This window comes from Grus americana, chromosome 19 (genome assembly GCF_028858705.1).
Source record: "Grus americana isolate bGruAme1 chromosome 19, bGruAme1.mat, whole genome shotgun sequence".
NCBI lineage: Eukaryota > Metazoa > Chordata > Aves > Gruiformes > Gruidae > Grus > Grus americana.
Genome location: NC_072870.1, coordinates 5,108,065 through 5,124,459, shown reverse-complemented (window position 1 = coordinate 5,124,459; position 16,395 = coordinate 5,108,065). Strand labels below are relative to the sequence as shown.

Here is a 16,395-nt window from a genome sequence, read left to right as displayed (position 1 = left end):
CACTGCATGTCTGTACTGAGCAGCACAGGAGGGTGGGTGCAGCATGTGCACGTCTGCGTTGGGCCCTGCACATCTGTCCCAGTACTGCGCAGCTGGTGCGGGCCCTGCACGCACACGTGTCCCGGGCACCGTGCGCGTGTCCCTGAGGAACAGCGTGGCTGCCCCGGGTGGTTGCAGCGCCTGGCGTGGTGGGGGTGCCGGGAAAACCACCGTGCCCTGGAAAAATAGTCGCCAAGCTGGCTGGGACCGCTGCCAGCTGGGTGTGCGCAGCGAGCACCCACAAACAGCCCGCGCGAAGACATGGAGGGGAGCGGGGCGGGGGGGACAGGCGCCCCCTAATATCAGCGTGGCAGCGGGGTGAGGCCGGCTCTGTGGCCGCCGAGACACGGCTGGGTGCTGGTTGCTGCGTGGGGGTCCTGCCCCATCGCTGCTCCCCCCACCCCGGTGTGGGACAGCGGGCCCTGGCTGGCGCGGGGGGGATGTGACCCCCCCACACCCCCGGTGACCCGGGCTCGGTGTCGCTAGATGGCAGCATGGCCACGTGGCGTGGCCTGGGGGTGGCACTGCCACCGCTGTCGCTGTCCCCGCTCCGGGACAGGGGCAGCCCCCCCCGGGTGCAGGGCACGGATCCCCCCCTTCCATGCCGTCACGGCCGGCCCCACGGGTGCTCGTGGTGATGGGGGTCTAAAGCGGGTTTGGGGGGGGGACATAGAGGGGACCGGGGCCCCTCGTGCCTGGCCCTACAGCAGCACAGCCCCGGGATGGGTGCTCCCCCAGAGTCGGGGCTGTGGGGCAGGAGGCCGCTGCGGGCACCGCCGCTCTCTGGGGGTGCGGGGGACCCTGCTGGAACCGCACAGCCTGGGGGCGGCAGGCCCAGGGCACCCCAAACCCCAATCCCAGGGTGCTGCCCAAGGGGAGCCTGGCTCCCCGTGGCACTGGGGTGCCCGCCGAGCGGGGAGCCTAGACAGGCCGCTTTGGGGTGGCGTTACCCTCCCTCCCGGCCGAGGCAGGGAGCCCCGTGTCCCCCCCGCAGGCCCTAACCCATGGTGGTGGGGGGGGGGACACGGGCGCGGCCCGCGGTGTTTCGTCCGCCCGCGGCCGCCGTAGCGGCTCCCGGAAGTGTCTCCATGGAGACGGAAAGAGCCCGGGCCCGGCTGGGGCCGTGATGGAGAAATACGAGCGGATCCGGGTGGTGGGGAGAGGGGCCTTCGGGTGAGGGCGGCCCCGGGGCGCCGGCGGGCACCGGGTGTGGGGGAAGGGGGGTTCTCCAGGCCCTTTTTACCCTGGCAACGCGGGAGGGGGGAGCGCCGGGCCTATGGCACCGCGGGGTGAGAAGCTGCAGGCCGCGTTACCATGGCAACAAGGCGCACGGGCTCTGTCGCCATGGCAACGCGGTGGTCAACCAGCTTGTGGCACCCTGGGACGGGGGGGGGCTGTTGCCATGGCGATGGGGTGACACGGCAACTGGGGGTGTGACACCCCGGGAGGGGGGGAATTGCAGGCCCTGTTACCATGGCAACGGGGAGGACAGGGGCCATGTGTCCCCCCAGCAGTGGTGGCCAGGCCCTGTCCCCCCACACTGGGGCCCTATCCCATCCCCGCAGCATCGTGCACCTGTGCCTGCGCAAGGCCGACCAGAAGCTGGTGATCCTGAAGCAGATCCCGGTGGAGCAGATGAGCAAGGACGAGCGGCTGGCGGCGCAGAATGAATGCCAGGTCCTCAAGCTGCTCAGCCACCCCAACGTCATCGAGTACTACGAGAACTTCCTGGAGGACAAAGCGCTCATGATCGCCATGGAGTACGCCCCAGGTGGGCCCTGATCTCCCGCAGCTGGTTCCTCAGCAGGTCCAGGGGATGCCAAGCCTTCAGCTCTCCTTGGGTTGGGCTGCTGTGGCTCCATGTAGTGCTCCTTGTAAAGATCCTGTGCTTTGGACCCCCAAAGAGTCCAAACGCATCTCTCTTGAACAGACATTTTTGTAGAAAAGGATCTGGGAGTCCTGGTGGACACCAGGTTGACCATGAGCCAAGTGACCGACCACTGGCACAGGTTGCCCAGAGAGGTTGTGGAGTCACCAACCTTGGAGATATTCAAAAGACAGGTCACGGTCCTGGGCAACCAGCTGTCAGTGGCCCTGCTTGAGCAGGGGATTGGACCAGAGGACCTCCCCAGGTCCCCTCCAACCTCAACCATTCTGTGATTCTGTGATTATATGCCTTATGCCTGCTAATCATATCCAAAACAAAGAGATTTCTAACACCTCTGTCGCTGATAAGTGTGCTACCATCTGCCCTTGGCTTAGGTTTCACATACATTTCCCTGTGTCAGCTCTCAGCCACACTGCTGGTCCCACAGCTCTGTGTGGGAAGGCGTGATTTCTAACGAGATTTGCTGTGGAGTTTAAGATGAAATCAACAGTTGCATGAGGGTTTGTTAAAAGTTGTATGTGAGCCCTGAACCTGGACTTCCCCTTCTCGATAGGGGCCTCTCCGTGCCACGTGGCCTCTCGGACTGCAAGAATTCTCTTTTGCAGAACAGGCTTATCTTGTTCTGCCATTGAGGTTTATGTCTTCCTCCAAGAGCTGTAATTTTAGCATCTCTTTTCCTGCTGCCTTTGACAATATGTCAACAGTAACTTCTCTCTCGCTGTTTCTTCGTCCCACCAACTGTGCTGCCATTGTTCTCCGCATGGTCTCAGGAGCATTGGAGGACGTGCTGCATATCCCCCCAGGATGTGCTTTTTCCCATGTGCTTGGCTTGTTAAGACGCTGTGGCTAAATCCCCCTAGGTTTTAGGCCAGGCTTGCGCTGCCCTGTGCAGCCACCCTTGCTGATAGCCCTTTGTTGTTCTTTGCAGGGGGCACGCTAGCTGAGTTTATTCATAAGCGCTGTAACTCCTTGCTGGATGAGGACACCATCCTGCACTTCTTCGTGCAGATCCTCCTGGCTCTCCACCACGTCCACACCAAGCAGATCCTGCACCGCGACCTGAAGACTCAGAACATCCTCTTGGACAAACATCGCATGATTGTCAAGATTGGAGACTTTGGCATCTCCAAAATCTTGAGCAGCAAGAGTAAAGCCTACACGGTGAGTGGCCTGGCTTTGCAGGGGAACTACTTACCACCATGGCAGCAGGCTGGAAACTCTGGACTTGGCTGCCCAAGACCTGCCTGCCCAAGCCTGGGAGAGGATGGGGTGTCTGGGCCCACTGGTGAGGGTAGGCAGGGTTCCTCCCGCTGTCACAGTGGGAGGAGTAGTGTTTGCAGGTTCGTCTGACACATACTTGGCAACTGAATTCCTGCCTGTGCCCCGCCGTCCTGCATTGTCTTAATCTTCTCTCTCTGCTTGAGACTTGAGTATCATTCACTACCCGGTTTAATCTGACTAGACGTTTGTATCACGCTCATTGCTCTGGGCTCTGATTCTCTCAAGTGGATAGGAGCAAAATTAGAGGTAATCTCTGTATGTGTAAGGGAGGTCACCAGAAAGGCAAATCCTCGTGTTTTTTACTGAGATTGTCAGCCAGACATTGACACCAGGGAACAAAAGCCCAGCTCCACTAAGCTTTCGTTGGTGGCTCTAGCCAGCCTGCGCACTGGGCTCTAATCTGAGCCTTTCTCTTTCCACCTCCCTGCCCCAGTTTCACAGCATCATGGCAGATTTCTTTGTCTCTTCTAGGTTGTGGGAACTCCGTGCTACATCTCCCCAGAACTCTGCGAAGGGAAGCCTTACAACCAGAAGAGTGATATCTGGGCTTTGGGCTGTGTGCTGTACGAACTCGCCAGTCTCAAGAGGGCTTTCGAAGCTGCGGTAAGGGGGATATGGTTTACGTGCAGCGCAGGGAGCCGTGGCCTCTTGCAGAGCTGAAAACGTATGATTGGATCACTCTCACTGAGCCTGGGGGTGTGAAGGCAGAGGGCAGTGCTGAGAACGTCTTGCTCCTCGGCCTCGCCTCTGACTGCCCAGCCACTGTATGTCTCTCTCTTGTTTTCTCTCCAGAATCTTCCTGCCTTAGTGTTGAAGATCATGAGCGGGACGTTTGCCCCAATATCGGATAGATATAGCCCCGACCTGCGCCAGCTCATCCTCAGCATGCTGAACCTGGATCCTTCCAAGCGACCCCAGCTGAATGAGATCATGGCCCAGGCCATCTGCATTCGGCCTCTTCTGAACCTCTACACTGATGTGGGCAGTGTCAAAATGAGAAGGCAAGTGATACTGCTGCCTTAGTGTCCCTTGGGAGGGGCTGCCACAGCGCACAGCGTGTGTGACCAGCTCACTGCCTCTGTTACAAGCTCCGAAGAGAGCGCTGTCCCCATGCAGCTCTCCTGCATTACCCAACGTGCAGCTGCTGCGGGCCAAGCCTGGCCCTCTGGCTCCGGGCCACGGCAGGTGCCATGGCAGGTGTGGGTTTGTCATCGCAGTAACAGTGAATAGAGAGTTGTGAGCTCAGAGGGAAGTGAACTGATGCCAACTCCCCTCTCTCAGGTGGTTTAAAGCACCTACCGAGGCGATTCTGTGAGCTATTCAGCCATGGCTTATGCTGTAGCTCTGCCCAGACCTTCTGTGATCCAGAGCTCTGCAGGACCTCTGGGGAAGAGCTGACATTAAGGACTGGATTTTGCTTTGGCAGGCCTGAAAAACCCTTGGCTCCAGTGCCAACAGTGACCCACAGCCGCACAGGAGGACGAGTGAGCAGTGCCAGACCGAGGGGTGAGTCCTGGCACGGTGTGTTCAACACAGTTTCTTTTGGAAGGACCCTCTCCTTTGGATGCCAGGGGGTCAGAGAGGCACTCGAGCTTCTGGAGAGAGGAGGTTAAGAGACATTGCCTTCCCTGAGCCCTGGAGGAGCCTATGGGTACCTCAGCTCTGGGGACTAAGCAGTGCTCCTTCTCCAGCTGCCTCTTCTAGGTTTTAAACCCTTGAATCAAGTTTCTGCTGTTCTCAGCAAAGGCTGGGAACCAGCTGGGAGTGCTGAGCGGGGATGTCCCAGCGCAGGGCAATGCAGCTGGCACTAGTAACAATTAGGCTAGAGCTGCCGTGATGCCACTTCCCTCAATTCTGGGATGAAACACAAGGAGTTGTTCCCATGTGCTTCTCTCAGCCCTGGCTGGGAGCTCCCCAGCAGCCCCTTGCCAGCCTTGGACCAGCACTGGTCTGGCCCTGCTGGCTGGCAGGCCACTCTGCTGGCACCCAGACTGGCTCCCGTTGTTTCTTTTCCTCTGGGAGGAGAGTCAGGGATATGCGTTGATGATTTCTCTTTGACCCATAGGTGTTCGAGGTGGTTCAGCCCGGACAGGAATCCCTCCTCCGCTGTCATCCATCTACACCTGGGGGAGCGGGATCACCACCCCGCTCCGCCTGCCCATGCTTAACACTGAAGTGGTGCAGGTGTCTGCTGGCAGGACACAAAAGGCTGGGGTCACCAAATCGGGGCGGCTCATCATGTGGGAGGTGAGTGACGGGGAACCTGTGGCAGGCAGTGGCTGTGGAAGCCTCAGATGTGCAATTTCTGAGGAGGAGACGTTTGTGCTCACTGTGTAGGCCCTGGCGCTGTGTCCCCCAGGACCGCAGTCCAGTCCAGGGTGCCGGTGACACTGCTAAGCCTGTGGGAAGGGTCTCATCTGAATTCTCCAGCCCAGCTCTTGCTGTGCGAAGGTGCAGCAGCCGACATGGCTTCTCTCTGCCAGGCTCCCCCGATGGGTGCTGCGGGAGGCCCTTCTCTCCCAGGAGCCACCGAGCAGCTCCAGCCTCAGTTTGTGTCCCGCTTTCTGGAGGGCCAGTCTGGTGTGACCATCAAACACGTGTCCTGCGGTGATCTCTTCACAGCCTGCCTCACAGGTGAGCTGCTGCCTCCTGCCTTCTCCTGGCTGAGTCCCAGACCCCTCTGCCCGGCAGCTGGTTTGCAAATGTGGCACGACCGCCTGGGAAGCCCTGCTTGGAGAGGAACCTGAGGGATGCACTGGGTTGGGGTGACACGAAAGCCTCTGTGGCCTGTCATGTAACATCAAGAAGGGGTCAGAAATGGCAGGCGTGGTCCTCCTGTGATGCCACACTGGTCAACTTGGTCCCAAAGGTCTGTCTCGTGTGGGGAGGGCCACAAATCTCCTCTATCTGTTGTGCTGGCTGCATTGGTGTCACCTGAAGGCGGACCTGACCTGTACAGTGAGGACTGCGGTGAGGAGCATCTGGGAAGTTCAGGCTTTCTCTGTCACGTACTCTGTGAGTGTGACGCAGACATAAGCAGTGACCAGCGGTGACTGTTGTTGCAGAGAGAAGTCACTGTGAGCTCCTGCATGGCCAGTTGTCCTCAGCCACAGGAAGGCAGGGTCTGAAGCCCTCTCAGAGTGGACCTGGAGGCATTCTGGCTGGGAGGGGAGCACACGCACCAGCCTGAGGCCATGTTTGTGGAGCAAAACCCTCCCAATGGTCCTCTGGAAGCTTTGTTTGCACTTTCTGCCAGAGATCAGGGCAGCAAACAACAGATATGCAACTGGCAAACTTCATAGGCATGTGTTTGTCCTACCTCTCCATGGCATTTCCTGCCACCCCTCTGCTGGGTGGCTGCTCAGTGAGAGCCTCTGTTTATTTAACACCTTGACAGACCGTGGAGTTAGCAGCTCCTGCGTACACAGCTGCAATAATGTTATCTCGGGACTCTCCTATCATCTCCTGTTTGTTTGGTGAGTTGCCGCAGCACAACGAGGCTGCTGCTCTCTGGAAGGTCACTGAAGGCCTACGTCCCCCCGGCAAGTTATGAGTCAGAGTGGGTGCAAGCAGAGCTGCTGTCCTGGGAGCCACGGCCAGCCCCATCGTGTGCACCTTGCAGGGCCTCACGTGTGCCAGTAACACGACTTCTTTCTGCTTTTCCAGACAGGGGGATAATTATGACTTTCGGCAGTGGCAGCAATGGCTGTTTGGGGCATGGAAACTTCACGGACGTAAGCCAGGTTTGTCGTGAGGGTGCTGGGCGTGCTGCTTCCCCAGGGTAGAGGATGGATCATGCCTTCTGCTCCATGTGAGAGGGCTCATCCCAGATCCAGGGATGTACATCCCAGGCATGCTCTGGCATCTGACTCCCTCCCCCTCCTCTCCCTGTCACCGCGGGTTTTAAAAGACCCAACCTGCCTCTCTTTTTCTGTCTCCCCCCCACACACACACACAATGATCCCTTTGAGCGTGGGGGAAGTCAAGAGCTGCCTTGTGGTTGCTGTTGGCAGGCACCCAGCTTGGAGGCTGCCTCCAATCACACACCTGCCTGCTTCACTCTTGGCCTGCAGCTGCCAAGGTTCACTGAGAAAAGTTATTTTTCAAAAGAGCCAGTATTTAAAGAAGAGCTGTGTGTTTCCGATTGGCTCAGAACACTAGGGCTGAGGGCTCGTTGCTCCCTTCCAGCTTCTTCCTCGCCTGCCCTCGGATGTGGCAGCAGCCGATGGCTTCCAGCCGAGCCCGGGGACTGGTGCCATTTGTCACTGTGGTCAGCTGGCTCGTTCGTTCCTGCTCCGTCCAGAGCTGAGCTGCTCGGTGCTTATTGCTGGGGCGGGGAGACCAGTTGGGAGCAGCAGCCAGGTCCCAACAAATGGTGCTTTTCACTTGAAGAAGATAATGAGAATGAGACTTGCTGTGGCGAGGTGTCAGATCTAACAGCAGGTCACAGCAGGGGCTGGGCAAAATGTGGAGATCCTGGCCTCTCCACACCTTAACGAATGTGTAGCCAATAGCTCACAGCACCTCTGCACGAGAGCCTTTCAGCCAACGCATCCTGCACCAAGCCCCGGCCTGCTCAGAGCGTGCGTTAACAGCCCCTGGCACTCCCCACATGGGCAGGGGGGCGAATCCCAACCCTTCGGCTGAACCTTTTCCCTCTCCAAACCGTTGTGCTGGCTGCTTTCTTCTGCCCCAGAGATGTTTGCATTATCTTCTGTGCTATGTGCACGTAGTCTCTAAACCCTTTGAAGACTGTTTGGAACAAAAAAAAAAAAAAAAAATCTCTGGTGTTTGTGTTGGATGAAAACTGGGATGCTGCCAGCGCTGTGTTGAGACTGGGGGGGCTGGGTGGGAAGGATGGGAGCAGCCGGGCAGGCTGGGAGGTCTCGGCTGACGGCTGCTGCTCTTCCCCTGCCAGCCCAAGATCGTGGAGGCCCTGCTGGGCTACGAGATGGTGCAGGTGGCCTGTGGCGCATCTCACGTCCTGGCGGTTTCCAACGAACGGGAAGTGTTTGCCTGGGGCAGGGGGGATAATGGTAAGAGATGTCTGCTTTGCAAAACAGGGCTTGTGCTTTCCATTGCCTGGTCCCACTCCCCTCGCTGGCCCTGCTTGCCCACAGTGCTCTCCAGATGTGCCAGGCTAGGTGGGTGTGGAATAGTTGCAGCTGCTTCACCGCATACCAGGGCCCCCATGCTTTGGGTTTCACTGCCTTCTGTGGCAATAGGTCCCAGGCTGGGCTCTTGCAGCAACTATATGTCGATGCAGTTGCTCACAGGGGTGTGCTCAGTTCGTGTGTTGCCATCAGCTGTGCCCTGCTCTGTTCCTCCTGCAGGTCGCCTTGGGCTGGGTACCCTGGAGTGCCACAACTCCCCCCAGCAGGTCACAGTCCCACCAGAGCACGAGGCTCAGAGGGTCATCTGCGGCATCGATTCTTCCATGGTCCTCACAGTGAAGAACCAGATTCTTGCTTGTGGGAGCAACAGGTAAGAGAGGTGAGGGTCTGTGCTCTAGAGCTTGCCTACAGCCTCCTGGGCCTGTCCATCTCTGTCCAGCCCAGGAAGAGGGACCAAGGGGTTCTAGAAGACATCTCCGTGTGATCCTACTTCCCAGCGTCTCACTGCTGTTGGTGTGGTTATGCTAGGGCAGGATTTGTCCCTGGGGTGTCTGTGCCAGGCTGCATCGGGCCACCTCTGAACTGTGCTTTTCCCCGCGCAGGTGTAACAAGCTGGGCCTAGATCAGATCAGATCAGCAGAGGAGCCTTCGCCGGAGGACCAGGTGGAAGAGGCCACCATGTTCACGTGTGCCCAGTCGTCCCCATTGAACCGAGAGCCGATCGTGTGTGCTGACATCGGTACAGCACACTCGGCTGCAGTCACAGGTGAGGGGTGTGTGCCCAAATCCCTGAGGGGGGACCTGCATTTTCGCTGTCCTGCCTCTGTTTCCCATGGGCAGAGGCCTCAGAGAGGCTCAAAAGGCACCCTGCTCCTGACGTTGGAGCTCTGTGGAGCAGGACGCTCCGCATGGTAGAGAGCAATGGGGTTCAGGGGCTTCGGTTCATCCTTGGGGGACACCCAGTTGTTTCTCTTGTCTCTGTTGTCAGCCTCTGGCCAGTGTTACACCTTTGGGAGCAACCAGCACGGGCAGCTGGGCACCAACTCCTGCCGCAACAGCCGCGTACCCCACCTGGTTGTGGGGCTCCAGGCAATGAAGGTCACCGTGGTGGCTTGTGGGGATGCCTTCACTGTGGCCATCGGAGCAGGTGAGGCTGAAGCCCCTGTGTCCCTGGCTACAGCAGGCCCTGGCTTTCCTCTGCCTGCAGTCCATGCTGTGGCCCACGCAGGCCATGGAGATAGCCCAGGGCTGTACCAGGGAGACGGGAGGCCTGTTTGCTGGTGGGCTCTGTGTGCAGCAAGGTGTACATATTCCTCTGCAGACGGCGAGGTGTGCACATGGGGGAAAGGAGCCAGGGGACGCCTGGGCAGGAAGGACGAGGAAACGGGAGCGCCAAAGCCAGTGCAGCTGGAGGAGACGCATCCGTACCTGGTGACCTCCGTAGCCTGCTGCCACGGGAACACGCTGCTGGCAGTAAAGCGTGAGTAGAGGCTTCGTTAGTGTGATTCCTGCCGTGAGGGCCCAGCCAGACACAATGCCTTGTGACTCAAGCTGTACCGAGTAACCCTGCCATGTAAGCTCTGTGTTATTCTAGTCCCTCTAGAGCTGTAGATGAATAGAAATAACTTGAAGCCCATAAAAATTCCCCTTTTGCTATGCAGCACTGTGACACTCCCGCTTCCACTGGGCTAGGGGAGCAGAGAGACGGCAGAGGCAGTCTCATGCACTCCCAGACAGGTGGGCTGGCCAAGCTGCGGTCGGTGGGGAGCTGGTGTGCTGGCGGTCCACCGAGTATCCAAAAAGAGCAGCTTTCTAATTGATGCTGCTGAAATAGAAGCTGAGATTTGAGGCGTCATTTTGGCTGCTGGCTTTCCATTGTGGTTTGGAAAAGATAGCGAATGGTTTTGTGGTTCCTCTCTGCTTGGGCCAAAGGCAGCATCGTTGCGCGGTTAAAACGTGCCCGTGGTGTGACCTGCCCTTCCGTTGCCTGGATGTACGATGGGAGCCTGGCCCAGACTGCTGGAGGGGCCTTTCTTCCTCCTCTGCTGTGCTGATTATGGCCTCAGCGCTGGGCTGAGGGATTCCAGTCCCAGCCCACTTCAAGGAGGCTAATTACACCCCGGAGGGGAGGAGGCCCAGCTGACTGCCCCACTGCAGTGGAATCGGCCGTGGCTCCCGTTCCTGCCCTGCGAGTGCCGAGCTCTCACGTGATGTGCGCTGCCACGTGAAGGGGACGGGGAACGGCCGACTCCATGGGCTTGGGAACAAGCAGGGCATTTGTCATGGGAGTAAAAGGGGTTTGTTTCTGCAGGAAGGCTACAGGCTGCTCTATCCTTCCGCTGCCAGAGTCACCCTGCGCTTCGTGGCAGCTGGTTTGTGGGCTCCCACCTGCAGCACTGTAAAAGCAGGGACTGAGCACGTAGCCCTGCTGCTGTCTCTCTGTCCGAAACCTCGACTTTCCCTCCCAGTACGGGAAGTACAAGCTCAGCAGCAGTGGTGTCAGGGCACCAGCCTCACCTGCTCCAGCATCCCTTAGTGACCAGGGTGCAAAAAGCATTGAGAGCTCTGTAGAAAGCCGAGATCTGACTTTGGGCTTTCATGCAGCTCAGTCTGCCTGGAAACCTCTCCAGAGAGAAAAGAACCGGTGACATGTTTGATGTCATTGCTGCTGTCAGCTCTGGCTGTGATCTGGCCCAGAGAGGGTGCTGGCACAAGCGAGCGGTGCTCCACCTTTGGGGTGGCAGCTCTGCGCCACTCTGCGGTTTCCTCCCGTGTGGCCAACACTGTTTTTGACTGACTTGGGCTTCTGCCCACTTTATCGTGAGGCCGCTGCTGTGCCCTTCTCTCCATCCCACTGCAAACACAGGAATAACTGGGAGAAACCAGGCGTGCTGGAGAGAAGGAGGAGGAGAGCACAAGCCTCAAGAGACTGCATTTCCTCCTGCTTGGGCTCTGTGTGCTGGGCATCGCCCCCTGTTTGTGTCACTACTGAGGCCTTGCAGTGGCTTCCTGGGGGCCGCGGGACAAGGATTGCAGTGCCCATCTGTTGGGTACCTGGCCCACGTGGGGCAGAGCGCTGCTCCCTGTAGCTTCATGGACATGGTGGCTTGCGGCTTATTCTTGGTCCTTGCCCTCTGTGTTTCAGCTGCCGTGGAAGAGTCACCATCCCAGTGAGTTTGAGTTGAGAGGGGCCGTATCCAGCCTCGTTGTAGAGATGCGGAGGCACCCCCAGCCGCCCGGCATGCCTGCCCTTGCTGCTGCCTGCTACAGCCTGGCTTGGACCTGCGTCCCCGGACTTGGAAGCTCCTCAGCTGCACTCCGAAGGCAGCAGTCTGAAACAGGGAGCTCCTAACGATGGTTCCCATGGAACCGGAGCTGGTCTCACTTATTGAATCAACGAGGGTCGCTGCGAACCTCCAGTGCCCGAGAGGTGCTGGCCTGGATGTGCCGTGGGGCAGACGTCCCTGGAGCTCTGGTACTGCCTAACTGGGGTCGCGCTGGGGCTCTGCCCCTTCCCGCTGGAAGTGCCTGTGTAGAAGGGTGAGGAGCACAGAGGTTATTTTCCCCCGTGGAAACTGTCTCTGGTTACAAAGCCCAGGCTGACAGCTTGGTGTCTGAGAGAGCTGTCAGCCTTTGCACAGCAGTGTCTGGAGTTAGGGCCCCAGGCGCTACACTGGGTGACTAAGTGCAAACCTCTTTTCTAATTAGAGAAGCCTGTCCTTTCCCATCCCCCCCTTAAAACGTTTCACCCGTTTGTTGAGCTGTTCATCATGCTTTCAAGGGTCCTGGCCTGCACGGCTGGCCGAACCCAGCGCGAGCAGCCTTTCTGTGCGGCACAACCCGGCTAGCTCTCCCGAAATGCTGCCTGGAGCTTTCTAATTACAGCCTCCCCTGGCCCCAGGAGCTCACCAGAGGATCCTCCAGCTGACATTTGTCCTCAGGCCCCTAAATCCTGCTGCTGACCAGCTCACTGGCTCCCAGCTGAGCTAGCAGAAGGCAGCAAAACACAGCAAGCAATTGTCAGTAATTGAAGTTTTTTAACCCAGATCTCTCCAGGGAGATGATGAGTTTTCACCAGGGATTCTTTCTGCAGGGAGGAGGGGGCATATCACCATGTCACAGGCAGGAGTTACATTCTTTATCTCCAGAAGGGTTGTTTCCTTTCCCTTTTTTTTTTTTTCCTCTTTTCTTTTTTTAACTTACATCTGCCCTGGGCCATTTTTTGATGAGCTTCTGTCTCTGATCTGTCTGACATTGCAAATGCTCTTGCCTTTCACATCCATCTTTGTGCTGTTGCCAATCTGTTGTGTATAAAGTCAGTGCTTTCATAAGCTGGCTGAGATGAAATCTCTCTAATTATTTTTGTGATTCTTTCCTGTTTTCAATGAGGGAAACCTCACCGGTCTCTAGTAGAAGCCGACTGATCCCTCTTGTCATGCGAAAGGTAATGAATTTCTGCAGGTCTCCTGCTCTTTCCTCCCTCGTCTCCCAGGCTCTGGGGGAAGGAGCAGGTCCCGTCCAGCCAGGAGAGGCGTGTGCAGCCCTGACTGCAGACGCGGCCTCCCTGTTTGGCTCCTGGCAGGGTGGGTGCATGGGTTTTTCCCTGCCGTTTTTGTTTCTTGTGGAGCTGCCTTTTCAGGCGGTTACACCCTGCTATCCCAGGAAGCTGACTTGAATTCAAAGGCTTTGCCAGTCCCTTGGCACTCGCCTTGTGCTGCAGGTTACAGGGACGGCTCTGGCAGCCTGGTGTTGGTGGAGGGGAAGGTGTTCTCTGCTCCCAGACCATCCTGGGCACCAGGGTAATTACAGGGCTGGGTTAAATTGACTCGAAGCCCCTCAGGGCCACTGTCCTCCCTGCGCTGAGCTGTTGGCAGCACCGGCTCCTACAGCAACAGATTTCTGTGTTGTGCTCAGCCCTTGGGGCTCCCCTCGCCCATAAGAAGGGACTGGCGTTCCTGCTACAGCCTCGCCAGGGCTGAGGGCTGGCTGGGACAGCAGGCAGGCAGGACAGAGGTCTCTGCCACCCTTTGTCTTGTCAATGGTGGCACCAAAATGCCACCGCTCCAGGGGACGCGCAGCCCGGAGAGCTGGGCTCTCCCTGCTCCAGGTGAGCCTCCTGGCAACCCCACCCTGTTCCCACTGATGTGCTGGTGTTAGGTGGGTTTTTATGGCTTAACAATGCTTTTGCACAGCAGTGCTGGGGCTGGAGGTGTCACTGGCTCGAATGTTGGGACCCTTTGCTCCAGGCAGGGGCAACCAGTGTGGACCAGTGTGCTTTGTGCTGGGCTGGGAGCTCGCAGTGAGGGCTGGAGCCCTCGGGATTTTGCAGCCTGTGCGCTCGGTGCAGGAGTTCAGCTGTGAAGCCCAGCGAGATTATTTGAATAATTTAATACCGGGCTGTGACCAAGCCTGGCGAAAGGGTAAAGGAAACAAAGAGGCCCCCAGCCCCGAGCAACAATAGCTCTTGAAACGACAAGCCGAGGCACGTCCGTGCTGCCCGAGGCAGAGAGCAGCCCGGGCAAATAGGCCAGTTGCATTCCTCACGTCTGCTGCTTTGTTTCCCTGCAGAAGCTCCCGATGAAAACTGCAGGTCTCAGGGCTTCTCCCTTGTTTTGTTCCCGCGTCCTGTGGAGCTGGTGGTGGATCAGCCGCGTCCCCATGGCTCTTCCTGCTAAGGAAGGCAGGGCCAGAAGGGAGAGGGTAGGAGAGGTGATGCAGGGATGAGGCTGCCTGGTCCCATCTTGTGCATCCTGGCCACTGCAGATCCCCTCTGGTCGTTGTCACCCAGGGAAAGCCCATCCCTGTTCCTGTGCCCGATAAGATCCCGCTGACCTGGGGCCATCGCTGTCAGCAGGAAAGAGCCCGAACCTCCTGCTGATCCCGGAGCTGGTTTGATTCGATTCTGGCACTCTGTCGTGGTTGTATCCCCGTTCCCACGAGGCTTGGCAGGAGGTGCAGCTGCCGTCCATCTGTCCAGGTGCCTCGCTCCCCTTACCCGCCGCCTTCCCTGGGCACGAGTCCCCAGAAGCAGGGAGAGGACTCTCTCCGCTCCTTTCCCCCGGGGCGAAATGCTCCACCTTAACTTCTTTAGAAGCGAAGCGTTTGTTTACTGTCCCTCCAGTTTAAGTTAAATGCAAGGCTGAGGGATGGAGCAGGGGTGCAGGGCAGGGAGAGGCCAGGGGAAGAAGGCAGGAGGCCTCCCCGAGCCCAGATGGGTTCAAGGACTGACCCGTCCCAGGGGACAGAGAACATATCGCCTCCACAAAGGGAATGACACTGCCCGGAGGTTGCACGTCGCCTTTGTGTGAGACAAATGCCTGGCTGTGGTGGTGTGTGCGGAGAGGGTGTTCATTAGGGAAAGGGGAAAAGGAGGGGATCTTTGTTTGCAGGGTCTGACACCTCCTAGCCGTCCTGCCGGCACAGCCAGCGCCTTCTGATGGCTTTGTCAGCTCCTGGCTAATTAGCGGAGATGCTCTTTAGTGAGGTTAGGAAAGAAAATTTTTAAAACATCAAAGAGAAGCAGTAAATAGTGATAAAACTCAGCTCTGTTTCATGCCTGTCATCGGAGACGCATGCTTTCTAAGCTTGCAGGAGTGATGTGTTCTGTGCTTTCTGTGGGAGAGGCCCGGGTAGTCCCGTCGCCCCGCGGGATGCTGATCCTTTTGGCTGGCACCCGGTCCCGTAGCGGTGTCCAGGGACGGTTTTTAGACAGGGCGGGTGTCTGGGGTAGTGCCTTTCTCTTGTTGGCAGGCGAGCCTGGCTTCAGGGCGTGCTGTGACTTAGTGGCAGAACCAGAGGGACAGCGGGGCTGCTTGTAGATCCTGCCCCGAGGGGATCACAGCTCTGAGTGAACCCGGCCTGGGAGCCTCTCAACCCCAGGCTGCCGCCCCTGTGACAGCTCGGAGGGGCCCGGTGCACCCCCCTGCTCTCTGTACGGTTGCACACTGTCATTTGGTTTCATGCATTGGGTCTCCGGGCTGTCTGGGAGCTGGTTAAAGTTTAGCTCGCTGCTCTCTGCCGTCCAAGCAGGCTGCCAGCTAGTCACATCCCTTGGAAAACACCCCACAGTGACTGTTCGCACTCGATGTCCGCTGGTACAAGCCTCCCTGCTATTTGGGTGGCAGGAGCTAAAGCCCTGTTGCAGTTCGGGCCGTGGCAGGGTAACCTGTTATCCCTCAGGGTGACCCCAGAAATCAGCCACCCATCCCTTTCTTGGCGGCTCCGGCAGCAAGAGTAGGGAGGCTGCCTGCCTTTCCCCCCACGGGCTGCTGGAGGATTTTATTTTAAGCAGAGCCTCTCGGGGAGAGGAGTAACGTGAGCTCCTTGAGTGACAAGTGATAGAGCTTGACTTGCTTAGCGTGTCCCCCAGGAATCCCTCTCCTCTGCCATTTGCTAATTGAAAACTGCTAACATTTGGGTCTGGAGCAACTGCCGCCCTTAATGGGAAGCTGGCTGGAGCGTGCGTTGGTGGGACTAACACATGCTCGCAGCCTGTCATCTGCTCGTCTCCATCTCTAGGGAAAGGGGCAAATACTCCCATATGCTGCTCCGATTTCTGAAAGAGTGAAGTGGGGGCTGGAGCCAGACAGATTTTTCTTTTATTCTCCCTCCTCCAAGCTCTTGCTAGGAAGTTAGAAACCACGGGCTGAAGGGCTGCTGTTGGCTGCAGCCTGGGCATGAGCTCTGACCAAGATGAAGCCACAGCAGCATGTGTTGTCCCCGTGGCTGTGACATGAGGGGGGCTCAGGGCAGCCCCTCCACGTCCTGCTCCACTGTTGCCCAGCTCAGACCCCTCTGTGGGCTGTGGCTGGGACGCAGGTTGCTCCCTGGGGCAGGAGGGGGTGTGGGAGCCGTCCCCCCAGGCCTCGCTGCTCCGGGCCACGTGCAGGACTGTGGTACCCCTGGGGCACCCCCGGCTGAGCCAGCGCTGCCAGGGAGGGGACGCAGGCTCAGCGAGGACAGCACAGTGCGTGCCCCCACCCCGGACCCAGAGCCCAGCCCTGGGCCAGGGGAGGCTGTGGCCAGGCCCCCCAGGTGGCTGTACATGATGTGATGCTCCCCAGGCTCCCGGGG

The 16,395-nt window shown here is 58.3% G+C and overlaps 1 protein-coding gene across 2 annotated transcripts; it reads left to right on the top strand.

Moving 5' to 3' along the window:
* Positions 1-948: 948 nt before the first annotated feature.
* On the top strand, positions 949-14,683 carry NEK8 (NIMA related kinase 8). 2 transcript variants are annotated; one of them, XM_054847976.1, is made up of 15 exons: positions 949-1,212; positions 1,605-1,810; positions 2,856-3,088; positions 3,680-3,811; positions 4,001-4,209; positions 4,635-4,714; positions 5,274-5,455; positions 5,692-5,842; positions 6,875-6,951; positions 8,127-8,244; positions 8,542-8,692; positions 8,925-9,088; positions 9,311-9,469; positions 9,644-9,802; positions 11,468-14,683. In XM_054847976.1, the coding sequence occupies exons 1-15, from the start codon at positions 1,166-1,168 to the stop codon at positions 11,494-11,496; spliced, it is 2,097 nt and encodes a 698-aa protein (XP_054703951.1). In that variant the 5' UTR covers positions 949-1,165; the 3' UTR covers positions 11,497-14,683. The 2 variants fall into 2 exon arrangements, with proteins under 2 accessions (XP_054703951.1, XP_054703949.1); XM_054847974.1 differs by lacking the exon at positions 949-1,212 and having other exon boundaries at positions 1,391-1,810.
* Positions 14,684-16,395: the final 1,712 nt, after the last annotated feature.